This window comes from Heterocephalus glaber, unplaced genomic scaffold (genome assembly GCF_053883595.1).
Source record: "Heterocephalus glaber isolate CG9 unplaced genomic scaffold, H.glaber_assembly_v1.0 deba00001472, whole genome shotgun sequence".
NCBI classification, from domain to species: Eukaryota; Metazoa; Chordata; class Mammalia; order Rodentia; family Bathyergidae; genus Heterocephalus; species Heterocephalus glaber.
Window position 1 is genome coordinate 26,714,468 of NW_028258315.1, and position 18,323 is coordinate 26,732,790.

Sequence of the window (18,323 nt, forward strand, 5' to 3'; positions counted from 1 at the left end):
AACCCTTCCGGCCCGACCTGACAACTTCCGCCCGTGACCGGAAGCGGCTTCCGTAGTGACAGGGGGAACGATGCGACGGCCGGCGTCACGGGAAGGTCGCGGAGGAGATGGCTGAGGTTGTCTTGCCCCCCTCTCCGTACAGGTGTATCGAGTGTAACCAGGAGGCCAGCGAGCTATACCGAGACTACAACCACGGCGTGCTGAAGCTCACCATCTGCGTGAGTGCGAGGGCGGGCGAGGGGATTAGCACCGTCCGGTGTGCGGGAGGCTGGTGCTCGGCTCTGGCTGGGGCTCAGTGATCCAGGGACACCTGTGGCCGCCGAGCGCAGTGAGCTAGGGCGGGTGGGGGCCAGTCCAGGCAGTGAGGACACGAAGTTAGTGGCATGCCAGATTTCACCCGTTCCATCTAAAGTCCCCCATCCAAGGTAAATGTGCCTTCCCTTTCAGCTTTCGCAACTTAATTATGCTTACGGACATAGTACTCTTAGTATCTTGTGGCGATGCCCTATTTCAAGCGCACAGACATCTAATAAACTCATTATAGAACAAAAGAAGGCTCCTTAAGATTATTTTTAGTTCCACTCACTATTAAGATATTTAGCTCCCGCCTCTTGGATGCAAAAACGAATAAGACCTTGAAAAGCTTAAAAGTCCAGAGGGTTCCATTTTAAGATACAGTATTTGCCTGTTGTAGAGCTAAAATTAAATAGATTTGAGGCTAAGTAGAGAAAGAAGTAGTCCTGTAGTCCTTGCGATGATGATACAGAAGAAAGCAGCAGGAATATTCATGAAGAATTGATATAGCCAGTTTATATTTTTAAAAGTGTGGTTCATCAGTGAAATGAAGAATGTTAGCAGGACAAAGCATGTCACAGCTAAGTGCAGACTGAAGTGGTGCTCTTTGAGGCCCTTGTGCTGTATTGATTTCTTAGACGAAAAGTTTTTTCTTTTCAGGATCTTTGTCTATTTGGTAGTAGATGATAAAGAATGGAATAATTTTGCCAAAATAAGAAAATGTATTTACTAAAAGTAATATGGTACTTTAAATATAGCTCCCAGTAAGATATTCTACTACATTTGTCTTGGGGTGTGTGTGTGTGTGTGTGTGTGTGTGTGTGTGTGTGTGTGTGTGTAGCTTTCCTGCTTACATTTCAAGTAAGAGCAGGAGGAAGTAAGGTGGAGAGGAGCACTTACAAGAAAAACAGGGAAAAATGAGATCTAAAATGGATGAGAAGGCTAGTAGACTTGAATAAATTTCCTGTTGGTTATCGTGCTCTGCAGGGAAAATGGGCAGTGCCCACAGCATGTCATATGGTACAGAAACTGCCTCTTTCTTTGGTTTCTTGTCACCCGGAGTTATCCCGTTATATTACTTGTCAGACCACATGGTAGCATGCTTGTCTTGGCCTTCTAAACTGTAAGGTCCTTGAGGTTAGACTAGTGGCTCTAGGTGATTATCTAGGATCTTGGAAATGATTCATAAGTGGCTAAGAAGAAAGAGTTCTTGTTTTGAATGTAGTAGCCACTCCACATGAATCTGCCACACAAGTGAATGCAAAAGAAGCAGGAGCTGCTGTCCTACTTAGTGCTGGTTTCTGCCTGCCTTCTTCTAAGAATTGTCCAGACCCCAAGTCTTACACTTGTAGTACCGTCTAAAAATGAGATTTAGAGAACTTTATTGAAGGACAGAGAAGGGGATCCTTGAACTGTTAGGAGTTTCATTTAAAAATGAATTAGCATCTCTGGACTTCAGATCTCATATGCAGGAAAGGAGAAAGTGTGCTCCATTTGAGTGGCATAGGGTCCACAAAATAGCCTGTCACAATCATGTGATTTCTGATTCTGGCTTCTGTTTAGGGGCCAGCTCACTCTTTGTTCAGGTAAAGAGCTGCAAAAATACGAATTCTTTATGCCTCTGTTTTGTTAGGTAGATTTGAGTTTGAGGAAGTAGCACATCTGCCTTCACTGGTTCGCATGATGACTGGAAAAACATACCTATTTATTGGAATTACATGAATGAAGTGGAGAAACTCTTACCTTGGAAGGGAACCCAGTATTTCATTACGCTGAAGTGGAGGGTTAATATTCTTCAGTGCAGTTCACTTTTCTTCTAGTGCTTTGATGTAACTAAAAGGCCATCGTAATATCTTTGTATCCCCACTTCTATTTCTATTTTATCCTGCCAGAGTTTCAAAATTTTTGGTTGGAATTGTAGCCGTTAGTTTTTTTGCATTGAATTATAGCATTAATGCAGCTTTGTAACTAATGCTGCTTCATATGACCATGTGCTAATGGTGTTGAGACTTGATGACCTTATTATCACATGTCCAGAGATCTTGAACTCTAAAATGGTGACCTGAGAGAGCCTGGATTTTGGTGACCTGGACCTGGGCTGCACCATCCAGTTCTTTTAACTCTCCACTATCTCTACTGTAGCATTTTCCCTCTGTATCCATGGTGTTATTAGAAGAAAACCCAAGCTTCCCTGAGTTCTCCCACCTCAGGATTATTAGTTAGTACTGTGTCCTGTTCCTTACCTACATGTACCTCTCAAAAGCTCAGGGAGCAGGAGACTTTGCTGAAGACCTTTCCACATCCTATTTCAGGAACTACAGTGTTGGGGCCATATAGCCAATAGGCAACAGGTTACCAGTCAAAAAGTACATTAGAGATTCATTCATAACAATCCCCACAAATTAAAAGTAGACTCTTCTAGGATACCTTTCTGCTTGGAATTAGTCTTTAAGTCAAAAATCTTTTTAGCTTCCCAAATATGAGCTAAAATATTAGTATTTCTAGCGTAGACACATATTGAGTCACTTGTGAAACCACTTCTTACACATATCTGAGGGGAAGTTTACTTAAGTGCTGATATGGCCTTGTTTGCTTTATGAATAGAGTGTTATTTTGAAGTCTGAGATTTCAGACTGTTAGTTTGCTTGTTCTAATGTTATCTTGTGTTATTTCAGAAATCCTGCCAGAAACTTGTAGACAAATATATCGAGTATGATCCTGTTATTATCTTGATTAATGCTATTTTATGCAAAGCCCAGGTCTACAGGCATATTCTTTTCAATACTAAAATAAACGTAAGTTGTGATAATTTTAAAACATTTTAATGTTCCTTAATAGTGCTTGTGCATTTTATAAGGATAACAATTTTGAACAGAATTTAAAAGTATAAAATGAAAACTTCTAGCCAGAGGTGGTGGGGTGGTGGCGCATGCCTGTAATCCCAGTACTTAGGAGGCTGAGGGAGGAGGATAGCCGTGAATTCGAGGCCAACCTAAACTACATAGCCAGACCCTGTCTCAAAAAAAAAGAAAAGAAAAGAAAAGAAAAATTCTGATTGGAAGGTGAGTCTTTTTTCTCAACCTATCTGAAAGTTTCTAGAAATAGCGGGTGTAGATTTTTTGTGTGTGTGGTTTGTTTCGTTTCGTTTTGTTTGTTTTTTGAGACAGGGTCTGGCTATGTAGTTCAAACTGGTCTTTAACTCACAGTGTAGCCAAGGCTGGCCTCAAACTCACAGTGATCCTCCTGCCTCAGCCTCCTGAGGTATAGATTTTAAACGGTGTGTTAGGAAGCTGACAGCTATCGTGTGGATTGCCTTTAGTGAGTTACCTATTGAAACAGACTCATTGACTCTAAATAGAACAAAATTAAACATATCTGGGTAGGGAGAAAATTATACCTAAAAGAAGTAAACTGACATTAATAGAAAAATACTAAATATAATTGTATTCTACACTCTACTGTTAGGGAATTTTTGAGGTAAATAACAACATTGAATTTAGTCAGAAAAGTCCTAATTTTAAAAGTTGGATTTTTAAAAATACATATTTAGTGTATTGAATTGTAAACTCTTTAGTAGTTTGGGTAGGATTGATAGATAAAATATAGAATATCCAATTAAATTTGAAAATTAGATAAACAGTGAAAACTTAGTATGTCTCAAATATGGCATGAAATATACCTACAATAAATTGTTTATTGTGTATCAGAAACTAAATTTCCTGGGTGTTCTGTGGTGTTATTTGCAACCCTAAATTTGGGTTAAAGTCGATAATAATGGTGTAGTTTATTTATCCCCACCCTGCTCCTCAAGTTAACGGCATTTTTTAAATTACCAGAGCATTAGCTGGCTGTGGTGGCGCACACCTGTAATCCTGGCTAAGGCAGGAGGATCACTGTGAGCTCAAGGCTACATAATGGACCTTTTCTAAAAACAAAACAAAACAAAAAAAGAACCAAAAAACCCCAGTAAATTACCAAAGCATTGATTGTCAGATTTCACTACACATTTAGAATCACCTGGTTGGTCTGTGGGGGTTTAAATCTTGCAAGCTGAGATGTTCCTCAAAACTACACTTACCTACAGCTGTGCCTGTTGATATTAAGTACAATCAAGTGCTTCTTTCCCTGATTGAGTGGCAATGTCTTTTGACTGTCAGATCCATGGAAAACTCTGCATGTTTTGTTTGCTTTGTGAAGCATACCTGAGGTGGTGGCAGCTTCAGGACTCAAACCAAAACACTGCCCCGGACGACTTGATTAGATATGCCAAGGAGTGGGATTTTTACAGAATGTTTGCAGTTGCTTCTCTAGGTAAGGAGACACTCGCTTTCCATTCTTAAATAGAACTTAACTATTTGATTAAAAGTAAGACACATGTTCTTGATCGTGGACAAAGGGGAATAGTTAATAGAGAACTTACAGATAAACTCTCAGCTCTTCCATTAACCTGCTACCTGCGAGGTGAGTTTAAGTTCTGATTACCCAACTGGACAACTTCTGCTTTGACTATAATGAAACATTTTATAATACTGAGTCTCTACTCCATGCCAGTGTCATATTTCTACATCACACATCCTCTTTTGTCCTATCTGCCAACCTCACTCCCTCAGTTACCTCTGCCATCTGCTTGGAACCCCAGATGTCCATCTCTAATCCAGACTTTTCTCCTGACCTCTAGACCCTGTGTCCATTTGCCTCCTCAGTAGCTCCATGTGGACAGCCAATAAGTCATCTCTAAAACCCAGCTTCTGCTGCCTCTGCCCATAGCCTTCCCCATCCCAGTTGCAAGTAACTCCATTGTTTGAACTGCTTAGACCAAGAAGCCTTGAAGTCATCCCTGATGGTGCACACTTGAGTTGTCAGGAAGTACTTTTGCACTGCACTGCCACTCCTACCATCCCCACGGCCAGAACCTGACACAAGCTAGGGGAGCAGAGTTGCCTCCTCATTTCTAGTCCACTTCGTGCCAGTCTGTTCTTTACATTGAGAAGCCCCTTTCTAATCAACTGTTGCTAGGACACAGCTCCCATTTCACTGAAGTCCCTGTACTGGGCACACGAGGCTCTCCATGCTCTGCCTCTCTGGGACATCTCTTGTTTTAGTTACTGCCACCATCTGTCTTGCCCACCCTGACCCAGCCACTCCAGGGAACTTGCTCAGACATGCTGGATGAGCCTCCACCCTTGGGCCTTTGAGCTGGCTGCTCAAAGGCTGCCAGGGTGCCTGCCCCTAATGTCCACACGTCTGCTCCTTGGTGTCCCTCAGGTCTGAAATATCACCTGAGTGAATTTTGTGCTGACCACACCCTCAACCGCCTTGTTTTAAGGTGATTATCATCATCTCACATACCACAGAAGCTGCTCTTAGCTGGGTTTTTTTGTTGTTTTGGGGGGGAGTTTTTTGGTGTTGGGGATCGAACTCAGATCCTTCCACTTGTGCAGCAGGCATCGAAACCACTGAGCCAAATCCCTGGCCCAGTTAGCTGTTTTTGTGATCTGCCTTCTCCACTAAATAAACAGAATGAGGGCGAGGCTCTCTGTGTTGGTCACTGATTTAGCTCAAGCCCTTAGTAAAGTAACTGGTCTGTAATGGGTGCTCAATAAACATTTGTGTAGGTGATTTAATGATTGCATATGTACGTGATGCATTCTAACACTATCTGTTATTATTCATATACTTAAGAATTACTTGTTAAAGGGCCAGGGATTTAGCTCAGTGGTTCCACCGCTTGCCTTGAAAGCACAAGGTCCTGAGTTCGATCCCCGGTACCTAAAAAAAAAAAAACAGGAATTACTTCCTAAATACTTATGTACCATTCACTCCTCAGGCACTGGAGAGGTATATCTATGAAAAATACAAAAATCTCTGCCTTTGGGAGCTTACAGTTGGGAATTTGTTAGGATTTATGACAATTTAATGATGTCCATTCCATCAATAATTTTTTGGGTTGTTGTTGTAAGACAGGGTCTGGCTACATAGTTGGCTTCGAACTTAATAATCTTCCTGCCTCGGCCTCCCCAGTAGCTGGTGTTACGGTTTGCACCACTGTTCCTGACTCTTTATCAGTAATTTTGGGTATAATTTGGACTTTGCTGAGACACCTAATGTAAATTTTTTTTATTATCTGTTTAGTAATATTTGAAATATACAGAAGATTGTAAACATTTACATCTTACAGTAATATTAAATACACCTTGAAGGGCCGGGGATTTAGCTCAGTGGCACCACACCTGCCTTGCAAGCGCAAGGTCCTGAGTTCAATCTCCGGTACCGGGAAAAAAACCAAAATAAATAGACCTTGAGTATATCTCCTAACCTAGGAGTATAATCAAGCTTTGAAGCAAAGCCCCATAAATTTCTAAAGATAAGTTGCTTTGTCTCCCCCAACTTCCCCTCCCCCGTGCGCGCGCGCGCGCGTGTGCGCGCGCACACACACACACACACACATTCGCATATTTTGTTTTGTTCTTTGAGGCAGGGTCTTGCTGTGTAGTTCAGGCTGGCCTTGAACTCACTGTAAGGGATGTCTTTTAATTAGATAGCAATATTCAATACTTTATAGATAATAAGCACTCAGTAAGTAGTGAAAGAATCCACAGAGAAAAATGCCAGCATGGGCAGCACCATTCTCAGGGCAGCCCCATCATTCAGAGTTGGCAGCTTCCTCCTTCCTGCTTTATTCTTTCTTGGGGATCTCACACACTTCAGAAAGGCAGTGATTACGGCTCTGATGGAGTTTTTCTTCAGTGGGTGATGAAAAACTTTATGAAAGAATTATTGAAATGTTTCTTAAGTCACACCAGCAGGATTTTACACAAAGGCTGGGTTTGATTTTAAAAAAAGAAGAAAATCTGATATTGCTAAAGCATTTTTCATGAAATCAACTAAGTTATATTTTGGAATTGAGGTTTGTTTTTAGATGGAAATATGGTTTTTGGATGGAGACTGACAAATTTTTATTTTTCATTGTCTTCCTAGAACAAAGTGCCTTTTTTATTGGCATTTTTACTTTTCTGTGCATGGAACGAGTCAAAACAGCAAAAAAAAGGCCTGACTTTGGCTTGCTGCTAAAGGGATTACTGTTATCAAGCTATGGGAAGCTCCTCCTGATCCCAGCTGTCATCTGGGAGCATGACTACACACCTCTATGCCTCAGGCTCATTAAAGTATTTGTCCTGACCTCGAATTTCCAAGCAATCAGAGGTAGGGGTCTGTTTTCATTCTGCCTTATCTGCCTTAACCTTCATGGAAGCCTCCAGCCATGGTTCTGGGAAAGTTTCACGTGACCTGCTGAACACTGAAGTTCTATATCAGGTAATGACAGTCCGTGGCACATCAGGTGCCTAACACAGGCTAGGCACAGTACTCTGCATGTCTGTAGTACCTAACACAAGGCAGGCACAGTACCTGGCACATCTGTGGTACATAATGTGTGGCAGATGCTGTGCCCGACATGTCTGTGGTGCCCAACAGTGGCAGGCCCTAGTGTTTGTTAGATTTAACTGCATAGTACTTGACAGCTTTCAGCTTGTTTTTGTCTGCCTTCTCTGTCCTGTGAGGTTAGTAGTGCAGCCATTGTTATCTTTACTTCAAAAATAAGCTTGGGGGCCATGAGGACAGGTAGCTTGTCTAGAGTTTCCAGGCTGGGCAGTTGTCAGGCCAGGAGTGGGTGCCAGGTAGCACCTCTCACACCAGGAAATGGTCTGTCAGGAAATGTCTCCATTTCCCTGCATACTGTGAAAAAGCACTATTTTGAATGAACCTATTACCTGATTTTTTTTATCGTATGCTCATCATCTTGCAAACTGTGACACTAGTAGTATCATTTTCTTCTATTATTCTGTTTGTAACCTTAGAATCCACCTTTTATTTTTCCCTTCTGTTTTGTTTTTTGGTTGTTTTGTTTTGTTTTTTGAGACAGGGCCTTGCTATGTAGCCCAGGCTGGCCTCAAACTTGTGGCAATCCTCCTGCCTCAGCTTCCCAAGTGCTGCAATTACAGGCATGCACTACCATGTCCAGCCTCCCCTTTCATGTTGACAGGACCTCGCTTCTTTTTTTTTTTTTTTTTATTCTTTTATTGGTACATTGTAGGTATACAACACAATTACATTTCTCATTGGGAATTGTACCTTTACATAATGCATCTTGGTTCTTATTTTTTCCCCATTCCTAGCCCTCCCTTCACGCCCTCCACCCTTCCCTATTTACAAAGACTTTATTTCCATTTTTTCCATTTCTCATCATTTTTCCTTTCCCTTCTTTCCTTTCTCCTGCCCCTCCCACTACCCCTACCCCTTTGGACGTTTTCTTCCCATTTTGCATTATTGATTATTCATTCTACTCATTGGTACATTTTAGGTATTACACAATATAATGACATTCATCATTGGAAATTTGCACCTTTACAATAGTCTCTCTTGGTTCTTATTTTTCACCCTGGCCCAGCTCTCCCTTCAACCCCTCCAGTCCTCCCTATTTACAAAGATTTTGTTCCTGGTTTTCCATTTTCTCATATTAATCCCATTCCCTTCTATCCTTTCCCCTAGCCCTCCCACTTCCTTCCCCTTTGCCCCTTTTCTTCCTATTTCACATTACCTATTATACATTTAGTCCTTATTTACACTTTCAGTTTCTCACACCAGAGAAACTGTTCGGTATTTATTCATATGTGTCCTATTTATTTCACTTAAGAGTATCGCCTCAATGTGCATGCACTTAGCTATAAATGTCTCTAATTTCTCATTTTTTATGGCTGAGTAGTACTCCATTTTATTAAAAAACCACATTTTCTTTATCCAGTCTCCAGTTGATGGACATTTGGGCTATTTCCAAGTTTTAGCTATCACAAACTGTGCTGCTATGAACATGGCTGCACATATATCTCTGTGGTATGATTCTTTTAATTCTTTGGGGAAGATCCCCAGCAGTGGAATAGCTGGGTCAAATGGGACTTCCAGTCCTAGTTCTTTGAGGTATCTCCATACTGATTTCCACGGTGGTTGCACCAGTCTACACTCCCACCAGCAGTGGAGCAGGGTTCCTCTTTCCCCACAGCCCCACCAGCATTTGTTATTGGTTGATTTCATGATAGCAGCCATTCTTTCTGGAGTGAAGTGGAATCTCAGCGTTGTTTTCATTTGCATCTCTCGAATAACCAGTGATGTTGAACATTTTTTCATGTATTTATTTGCTATTTCTACTTCTTTGTCTGAGAAATGTCTGTTCATTTCAGATGCCCATTTTTGGATTGGGTCTTTAAATTTGGGAGGTCTGATCTTTTTAGGTTCTTTATAGATTTGAGATAGTAGACCTTTGTCTGAGGAGGAGCAGGTGAGGATTTTTTCCCACATTGTGGGTTGTCCCTTCACACTGCTGGTGGTTTCTCTTGCTGTGCAGAAGCCTTTTAATAAGAAGAGATCCCATTTGTTGATTGTTTGTGCTAGTTCATGGGCAACTGAGGTTTTGTTCATAAAATCTTTTCCTACACCGATGTCTTCAAGGGTTCTACCTAACCTCTGTTCCAACTGGTTCAGTTTCTATTTTAATATTTAGATCTTTAATCCATTTTGATTTTAGTTTAGTGCATGGTGAGAGATACAGGTCTAGTTTTAATCTTTGGCAAGTTGAAGCCCAATTTTTCCAGCACCATTTATTAAAGAGGCTATCTTTCCTCCCTTGAGGGTGTTTGGCTCCTTTGTCGAAGATGAGATGGCTGAGTGTGTCTGGCGTTGTTTCTGCATCTTCTAATCTGTTCCACTGGTCCTCAAGTCTGTTTCTTTGCCAGTACCATGCTGTTTTTATCACAGTAGCTTTGTGGTATAGTTGCAGGTTGGGGATTGTGATACCCCCTGCCATGTCTCTGTTACCTAGAATTGTTTTTGCTATTCTGGGTCTCTTCTTGTTCCAAATGAATTTTGGGATTGTTTTCTCGATGTCCATGAAGTATGCTGCTGGGATCTCAATTGGAATTGCATTAAATCTATATAGCAGTTTTGGAAGTATGGCCATTTTCACTATATTAATCCTTCCTACCCAGGAGCAGGGGATGTCTGTCCATTTTCTGATATCATCTTCAATCTCTCTTTTCAGAGTGCCATAGTTTTCGGAGAAGAGGTCTTTGATTTCTTTTGTTAGGATGATTCCTAGGTATTTCAGTTTTTTGGATGCTATTGTGAAAGGAATTATTTGCCCTATTTCTCTCTCAGTGAGTCTCTCATTGGTGTAGAGGAAAGCTGTTGATTTTTGTGTGTTGACCTTGTAACCAGCTACTTGACTGAATTTGGTTATTAAGTCTAGAAGACCTTTGGTGGAGTTCTTGGGGTCTTCTATATAGAGGATCATGTCATCTGCAAATAATGACAATTTGACTTCTTCATTTCCTATCTTTATTCCTTTTATTTCTTTCTCTTGTCTAATTGCCTTGGCTAATGTTTCCAGAACTATATTGAACAAGAGTGGTGATAGTGGCCATCCTTGTCTTGTTCCTGATTTTAGTGTGAAGGATTTCAGTTTTTGACCATTTAGTATGATATTGGCTGTTGGTTTTTCATAGATGGCTTCTATCAGTTTGAGGTAGAGACCATCTATTCCAATTTTTGTAGGGTTTTTATCATAAATGCATATTGGATTTTGTCAAATGCTTTTTCTGCGTCTGTGGAGATAATCATATGGTTTTTGTCCTTGGCTCTATTGATATAGTGTATTACATTGATTGATTTTCGTATATTGAACCATCGCTGCATCCCTGGGATGAATCCCACTTGATCAGGGTGTATGATCTTCTTGATGATCTTCTGCATTCTGTTTGCCATTATCTTATTAAGGATTTTTGCATCAATGTTCATTAGTGAGATTGGCCTATAGTTCTCCTTTTCAGTTGGGTCTTTCTCTGCTTTGGGGATCAAGGTGATGCTTGCTTCCAGGAATGAATTTGGGAGTATTGCTTCCCTTTCAATTTCATTGAAGAGTTTAAACAGTAGTGGCAGCAGTTCCTCTCTAAATGTCTTGTAGAATTCAGCAGTGAAGCCATCAGGGCCTGGGCTTTTCTTAGTTGATAAGTTTTTAATTACCTTTTCAATTTCATTGGTTGATATTGGGTTGTTCAGAATTTTTAGGTCTTCTTCGTTCAACTTTGGTAATTCATATGTATCTAGGAATCTGTCCATTTCTTCTGTGTTGTCCATCTTATTGGCGTATAGGTTCTGGAAGTAGGTATTGATGATCCTCTGGATTTCTGCTGGGTCTGTTGTCATTTCACCCTTTTCATTCCTAATTGCATGGATTTGGGCCTTTTCTTTCCTTTTTCTGACAAGGTTGGCTAAAGGTTTGTCAATTTTGTTGATTCTTTTGAAGAACCAACTCTTGGCTTCATTGATTTTTTGTATCGTTCTCTTAGTCTCCATTGCATTGATTTCTCCTCTGATCTTTATAATTTCCTCCCTTGTATGAGCTCTGGAGTTGTCCTGCTCTTCTTTTACTAGAAGGTTGAGGTTCAGCATCAGGTTGTTTAATTGGGCTTGTTCTCTTTTCCCAATATGCGTATTCACTGCTATGAATTTCCCTCGTAAGACTGCCTTAATTGTGTCCCATAGATTCCGATATGTTGTATTGTCATTGTCATTTAATTGAAGGAACTGTCTGATTTCTTCTTTAATTTCCTCTGTGACCCATTGGTTATTCAGAAGTGTCTTGTTCAATTTCCACGTGTTTATGAAATTTTTTGAGTTTCTTTTGCTATGGATCTCCAATTTTATCACACTATGGTCTGATAATATACAGGGGATAACTTCAGTTCCTTGGCACTTACTTAAACATGTTCTATGTGTGAGTATGTGGTCTATTTTTGAGAATGACCCATGTGCAGCTGAGAAGAATGTGTATTCTGATTTTGTGGGGTGGAAGACTCTGTAAACATCTGTTAAGTTCATTTGTTCAAGAGTTCAATTGAGTTCTAGTATTTCATTACTTATTTTTAGTCTAGTTGATCTATCTATTTGTGACAGTGGGGTGTTGAGGTCCCCCACTACAATTGTATTAGTGCATATATGACTTTCCCTGTCTGTTAGTATTTGTTTTATATAGTTGGGTGTACTAGTGTTTGGTGCATAGATATTTATGATTGTCATCTCTTCCTCTTGGATTCTTCCCTTTACAAGGATGTAGTGTCCTTCTTCATCTCTCTTAATCAGTGTTGGTTTGAAATCTACTTGATCTGCCAAGAGGATAGCTACTCCTGCTTTTTTTTGGATTCCTGTCACATGGAGTATTGTTTTCCACCCTTTAACTTTCAGTCTATGAGTTTCCTTTTGAATTAAGTGTGTTTCTTGTATGCAGCATATTGTTGGATTTTGCTTCTTGCCCCATTCTGCCAGTCTATTTCTTTTGATTGGTGAATTGAGACCATTAACATTGATGGTTATAACTGAAATGTATGGACTTGTCATTGCCATGACTTTTTCTTTTTGTTGGGTTCTCCCCCTTTACATTTAATTTCTTGTCATGCCAGATGGGTTCATTCTGCTTTGCTTCCTGGGGTTGTGATCCTCCATGTCTGTTCCTAGGATATTGTGTAAAATTCTTTGGAGTGCTGGTTTGGTATTCACAAAGTTCCTAAGGTGCTCTTTGTCATGAAAGTATCTTATTTCTCCATCCATTTTGAAAGATAGTTTTGCAGGGTACATCAATCTGGGTTGGAGGCTGTTTTCTTTTAGGGCTTGGAATATGTCCCTCCAAGCTCTTCTTGCCTTGATGGTTTGTGTTGAGAAGTCTGCTGTGATTCTGATGGGCTTTCCTTTATATGTGATTTGTTTCTTTTCTCTGACTGCTTGGAGAACTTTGTTCTTCTGTTGTGTTTCTGGAATCTTAACAATTATATGCCTATGTGTAGATTTTTTTTGATCAAGGCTATTTGTTGTCCTGTATGCCTCACTTATCTGTATGTCAAGCTCTTTTCCCCTGCTTGGGAAGTTTTCTGCCATTATTTCTGTGAAGAGATTTTTTATGTCATCTCCACTCTCTCCTGTTTCTTCATTGAGCCCAATCAGTCTTCTGTTATTCTTCTTTACATCATCTAGCAGCTGCTGGATTGATTTCTCATGTTCCCTTATAATTTTGAAGCAATTTTTCTTTTCCTGGTCACTAATTGCAATCTTACCTTCTATATCTGAAGTTCTGTCCTCACATTGGCTCATTCTGCTGTGTAGACTTTCGGGGGAGTTTTTCATGTCCTGGAAATCTATTTGCATGTGTTTTATGGATTCCATTTGTTTCTTATGTTGGGATTCCATCATGTTCCTGAGCTCCTCTCTAGATTTATTAATCATGTCTTGCACTAGGGGCACAATTTCTCCTGTTATCTGAGAAATTATTTCTGATTTCATTTTTTCCAGATCCCCTTTTGTTGCCAGTTCAGTGGGTCCAGGTGGTTGAGTATCAGAGTGTTCCATGTCATTTCCCTTTGGGGTTGCTGTAGGTGATCTGGAAGTCTGGTTTTGAGACTTATTTACGTGTTTTCTCATTTCGACTGGGGCGGGGGGCTGTTAGCGCCTGCGCGGATTACCTCCTCTGAGCTGGGTGAGGTGGGACAGGGGCCAGGAGCAGTGGTGGGGATGGTGACCCAAAAGCCCTTTCCTGTGGGCTGGGAGCAGCGGGAGGGATGGTGGCCGGGAAGCCCCTTGCTCTGGACCAGGAGCAGTGGGATGGCGGCTCAGAAGCCCCTCCCTCTGAGCCAGGAGCGGTGGGAGGGATAGTGGCTTGGAAGCCCCTTCCTCTGGGCCAGGAGCAGCGGGACAGAAGGTGGCCCAAAAGCCCTTTCCTCTGGGCTGGGAGCAGCAGGAGGGATGGTTGCCGGGAAGCCCCTTCCTCTGGACCAGGAGCAGTGGGATGGCGGCTCAGAAGCCCCTACCTCTGGGCCGGGAACAGCGGGCCTCAGTACCTTGGTCTGGTGGTCTGGTGTCCTCTGCGTCTTTGTAGTTTGGAACCAGTTGGCTCCCTGTCTGCAGTGGGATGATTTGTTGTCTTCCGCAGGACTCAGGACCTCGGTAGGGCCAGGACCTCGCTTCTTGATTCCAGGAGAAGCTCTATGCTCATGTCACACACAGAGGTGTCAGTTCTGCAGGTGGAGGTGTGGAACAGGACACCTATAGAGTAATACTAAGATGAATGCAGATATCTTAAAAACTAGCTTTACAAGACAGTTCACACATAACTTACATGCCACTATCATTTTTTTTGTTTGTTGTTGTTATTGTTTTATTTTTTGAGACCATACTGGGAATTGAACCCAAGGCCCTGAACATGCTAGGCAAGTGCCACTGGGCTACATCCCCAGCCCTGTTTTGGTTTTATTTTTTTATGGTACTAGGGATTGAATCCAAGGCATCGCACATGCTAGGAAAGTGCTCCTCTCACTGAGCTGACCCTTTTTTTTTTTTTTTTGAAACAGGATAAGTTGCCCAGGCTCAAACTTGTGATTTTTCTGCCTCAGCCTCCCCACCAGCTGGAATTACAAATGTACATCATCATGCCTTAATTAAATCCTTCAGAGCACATTGACTGCCTTTTCTTTTCCAGTGACGCTAAACATCAACCGTGTGCTCTCCTTGTTGGCTGTCCTGAGTGGCTTACTGCTGGAAAGTGGCATGGTCTACTTCTTCCAGAGGATAGAGTGGGACGTTGGCAGCGACTGTGCCTTCTATAGGGATCAGGACTTCTGAAGGTACCAGAGCACCCAGTTCCATGTGCTCAAACATGCGTCCTCCTCAGCGTAGGCAGGAGGCACCAGAAATAAGTGTATGCCTCTGAGAAGCCTTTCCCTTCATGTCTCATCGCCTTGGGGACTTGGTCGGGTGGGTCCCAGGTGTTTTGCTTGATTTCCATTGGTTCTCCTCAGTGACAGCAGCGTCCCTGTTTTTATTGCTTCAAGGGTCCTGTCCCCAATCTAACTCCTCCACACCACCCGTCCTCTACTAAAATCTGACTCTGCCATTCATCCACTAACTCGTCTCCTGCCCTTCCCAGCCATTCTGCTCTCTTCTTCCCACCACCCCTGCTTTTTGCTGCCTTTCTTACCTATACTGCGCTGGACCTCCAACTTTCTTCTACTTCTGAGCAACTTTGCCTCTTTTTGAGCCACACCTGGAACATGTAAACAGCTGTTGAGCTGTTTTGTTAAACCCTTGAAACCCACCAGCTTCTTGCTGTCCATCACACAGCTGTAGCACCCAAGTTGCTGGAGCAGCATCTCTGCGAGGCACAGGGCCTCAGTGGGCCTGTGGCTGCTGCTCTCCATCTTCACAGGGACCCTCCCCCAGGGTCTGTGCTTCTCACCCCCATGCCACCTCCTGTGATTCCCCCTCTCCTCTTCCTGCCTACTGGGGTGCTCACTGCCTCAGTGGGGCTCTTTCTGACTTTGGGGTTCCCTTCCCTCCATGCAAGGACACAAGATCCTATGGATGAGCACAGAACAGAAGAGTGGGTGCAAGTTTGTAATAGCTAAAGCTTGGAAGCAGCCCAAGTGCCCATCAACTGGAAACTGGATAAAGAAAATGTGGTTTTTTTAATAAAATGCAGTACTACTCAGCCATAAAGAACGAAAAACTATAGAGTCATTTATAGCTAAATGGATGCATATCGAGGCCATACTCTTAAGTGAAATAAATAGGACACACGTGTAAATACTGAATAGTTTCTCTAGTGTGAGAAACTGATAGTGTAAACAAGGATTAAAATGATTAAAATGAATAATTGATAATTTGAAATAGGAAAAAAGGTCCAAAGACGAAGGAGTGAAGGGAAGGGAAGAGGAAAGGACAAGAGGGAAAGGAAAAACTATGAGAAAAGAAAAAAAATGGAAATGAAATCTGTGTAAATAGGGAAGGGTGGAGGGGGTGAAGGGCGCACAGGGAATGGGGAAAACATAAGAACCAAGATATATCATGTACAGGTACAAACACCCAATGATAAATGTAAACGAATTGTATACCTAAAATGTACCAATAAAATGTACCAATAAAAAGAAGAGTGGGTGCAGGGAGAACATGCTCTGTCCACGACTTACCTCAGGGACAGCAGAGTCACTGTGCCTTCCGGCTGCTTGTGCAGTGCCACACTATACTCCTATTGCCTCCCTCTCCCTCTGTGCCACTTCACTGTCTTTGGGTCTTCAGAGATGCACCTGCTCCACTTAATCCTGTTCCTCCACTGGGCCCTGCCTATTCCCAATGCACATACCTTGCTCTTTATTCTGGGCCACCTTCCTCCATTTCTTCACCACTTCTTTCTATGTAATGTGCTTCCTGCCAGAGTGTCCTGAGTCTGCAGTTCTAAAACAGGAAAGCCAGTTGCCAGCTGCTTTCAGAGTTCCCTTCCTCCCTGTGCTCCACCAGAACGAGCCGCCCATCCCCTTCTATCTGGTCTTGTCCTGCCTGTGCTGGGGCTCTGTCCTCGGCCTTGCTGCTCCTGTGCACCCTGCTGCGCACACCCTCCTGGACCTCAGACCTCCATCTGCTTTGGCCAGGCCGCTGGCCCCATCCACTGCCCCTGCAGGGCCCCAGGAGACTCCTGCTGTGACCAGAGGTCAGCAGGTCTAAAACTGAGCTCAGTGTTCCTGCTGTCCCCTAAGCAACCCTTGCTGATAACTTCCCTTCGAGATTCCCTCACCTCTTTCCCTCAGGCTGCAGCCCACACTCCTCGTCTCCTGCCTACAGATATAGCATCCCCTGCCTGCCATCTCCCCACACTGATACCACTCACATCCTCGTGAAGTACCCCCAGTCACTTCTCACTGCTGCTCTGGGCATTAGCCTTTACTTTTCTCCGAGACACTGGCCCTCACTGCTCCCCGCAAGGTGTGTGCTGCCCACTCTACCTACCACCGCAGGTCTTCTCTCCAGAATGCCCAAGTACCCCTTCTCCATGAAGGGGTTCCGTCCCACACTGTGCTGTGCCATGCCCAGTCCTCCAGCCACCCGTCTAGGCAACAACATGGTGGCTATGGCCCCAACATCATCCTAGACTGTCTCAGGGCTGGCCATTTCATTTCCTTCTTAAGTGCTTCTTCCTGTTGGCCGTTGTAATTTAGTTAGGGAGATAAGCTCATGTATCTTTAATAAGCACTTCAAACCCGTTGTCCTACTTTATGTTAACTGGTGTTTTATACTTGCCTCTATCATTAAAACTGTCTAAGGCTGGGCGTGGTGGTGCGTGGCTAAAATTCTCGTACTTGGGAGACTGCACTGCGGCAGGAGGATCACCATGAGTGGTGAGGCCAGCCTGGACTACATAGTAAGACCCTGTCTCAAACAAACAAAAAGACTGGCTGAAAGTGTGGCTCTTAGAAAGTTTGTGCCTCAGGTCCCTGTGTCTCCCATTGCCAGGGCCAGCTTGGGGAGCATTTCCACTTGATCTTCAGCAGAAGGTGCCTTTCTCAAGACCCTCCTTGTCATCCACAGTCTTATTCTCCGCTCTTCGGCATGACCATCAGCATCTGAAAGAGAAGATGTGTCATAGAAACCAAGTGCTTTGTTCTGTTAAGGAAAGTGAAACAAAGACTTGGGAATGCTTCCTGGAAAAGAAGGCAATGGCTTGGAATGGAAACCTAATCCCTTGCCCCAACCCCAGAAATAGCCAGATCATTCACACACACACACAGCATGACCACGGGCATTAATGCTTGCACCCAGTGAAGAACTGTACGTTGTAGACAGCCCCAGGGGAGCACTTGTGTTTCACACAAATGAAAGATCTAAATTTTATTCCTTTGGCAAGTTTATATCTTTTAAATTTAAATGTCTAATTCTTCTTTGGCTACAAATCAAATTTTGTGTTCTTACAATAATAGAAATTCTTTTAAAGTTTTTTAGAATAAACTTAAGTTTTTGTAAATTTTCAATTCAGTAACTAAGGTACTCTTAAATTGGCTGATCAAGAACAATACAAAGAAAATCCACTGGAATTGTAATGTACTGTATGGGGTTAATTATATTTCAATAAATGTTTATTAAAAATAGGTACAATAGGACCTTTCGTC

General features: G+C 42.5%; 1 protein-coding gene across 4 annotated transcripts; it reads left to right on the forward strand.

Annotated features, from left to right (window-relative positions):
• Positions 1–12: 12 nt before the first annotated feature.
• Positions 13–18,311, forward strand: Arv1 (ARV1 fatty acid homeostasis modulator). Of its 4 annotated transcripts, none has more exons than XM_087181888.1 (6): positions 13–218; positions 2,970–3,089; positions 4,452–4,605; positions 7,273–7,497; positions 14,867–15,011; positions 17,481–18,311. In XM_087181888.1, the coding sequence occupies exons 1-5, from the start codon at positions 108–110 to the stop codon at positions 15,007–15,009; spliced, it is 753 nt and encodes a 250-aa protein (XP_087038014.1). In that variant the 5' UTR covers positions 13–107; the 3' UTR covers positions 15,010–15,011; positions 17,481–18,311. The 4 variants fall into 4 exon arrangements, with proteins under 4 accessions (XP_087038014.1, XP_004854720.1, XP_087038015.1 ...); XM_004854663.4 differs by having other exon boundaries at positions 17,671–18,311; XM_087181889.1 differs by having other exon boundaries at positions 17,746–18,311.
• Positions 18,312–18,323: the final 12 nt, after the last annotated feature.

Coding starts and splice junctions, on each gene's coding strand:
- Arv1 (XM_004854662.4), top strand. CDS start 108: ATGGCTGAGGTTGTCTTGCCCCCCTCTCCGTACAGGTGTATCGAGTGT. Junction 219..2,969: donor TGCTGAAGCTCACCATCTGC/GTGAGTGCGAGG, acceptor GTGTTATTTCAG/AAATCCTGCCAGAAACTTGT. Junction 7,498..17,670: donor GAATTTCCAAGCAATCAGAG/GTAGGGGTCTGT, acceptor TCCCATTGCCAG/GGCCAGCTTGGGGAGCATTT.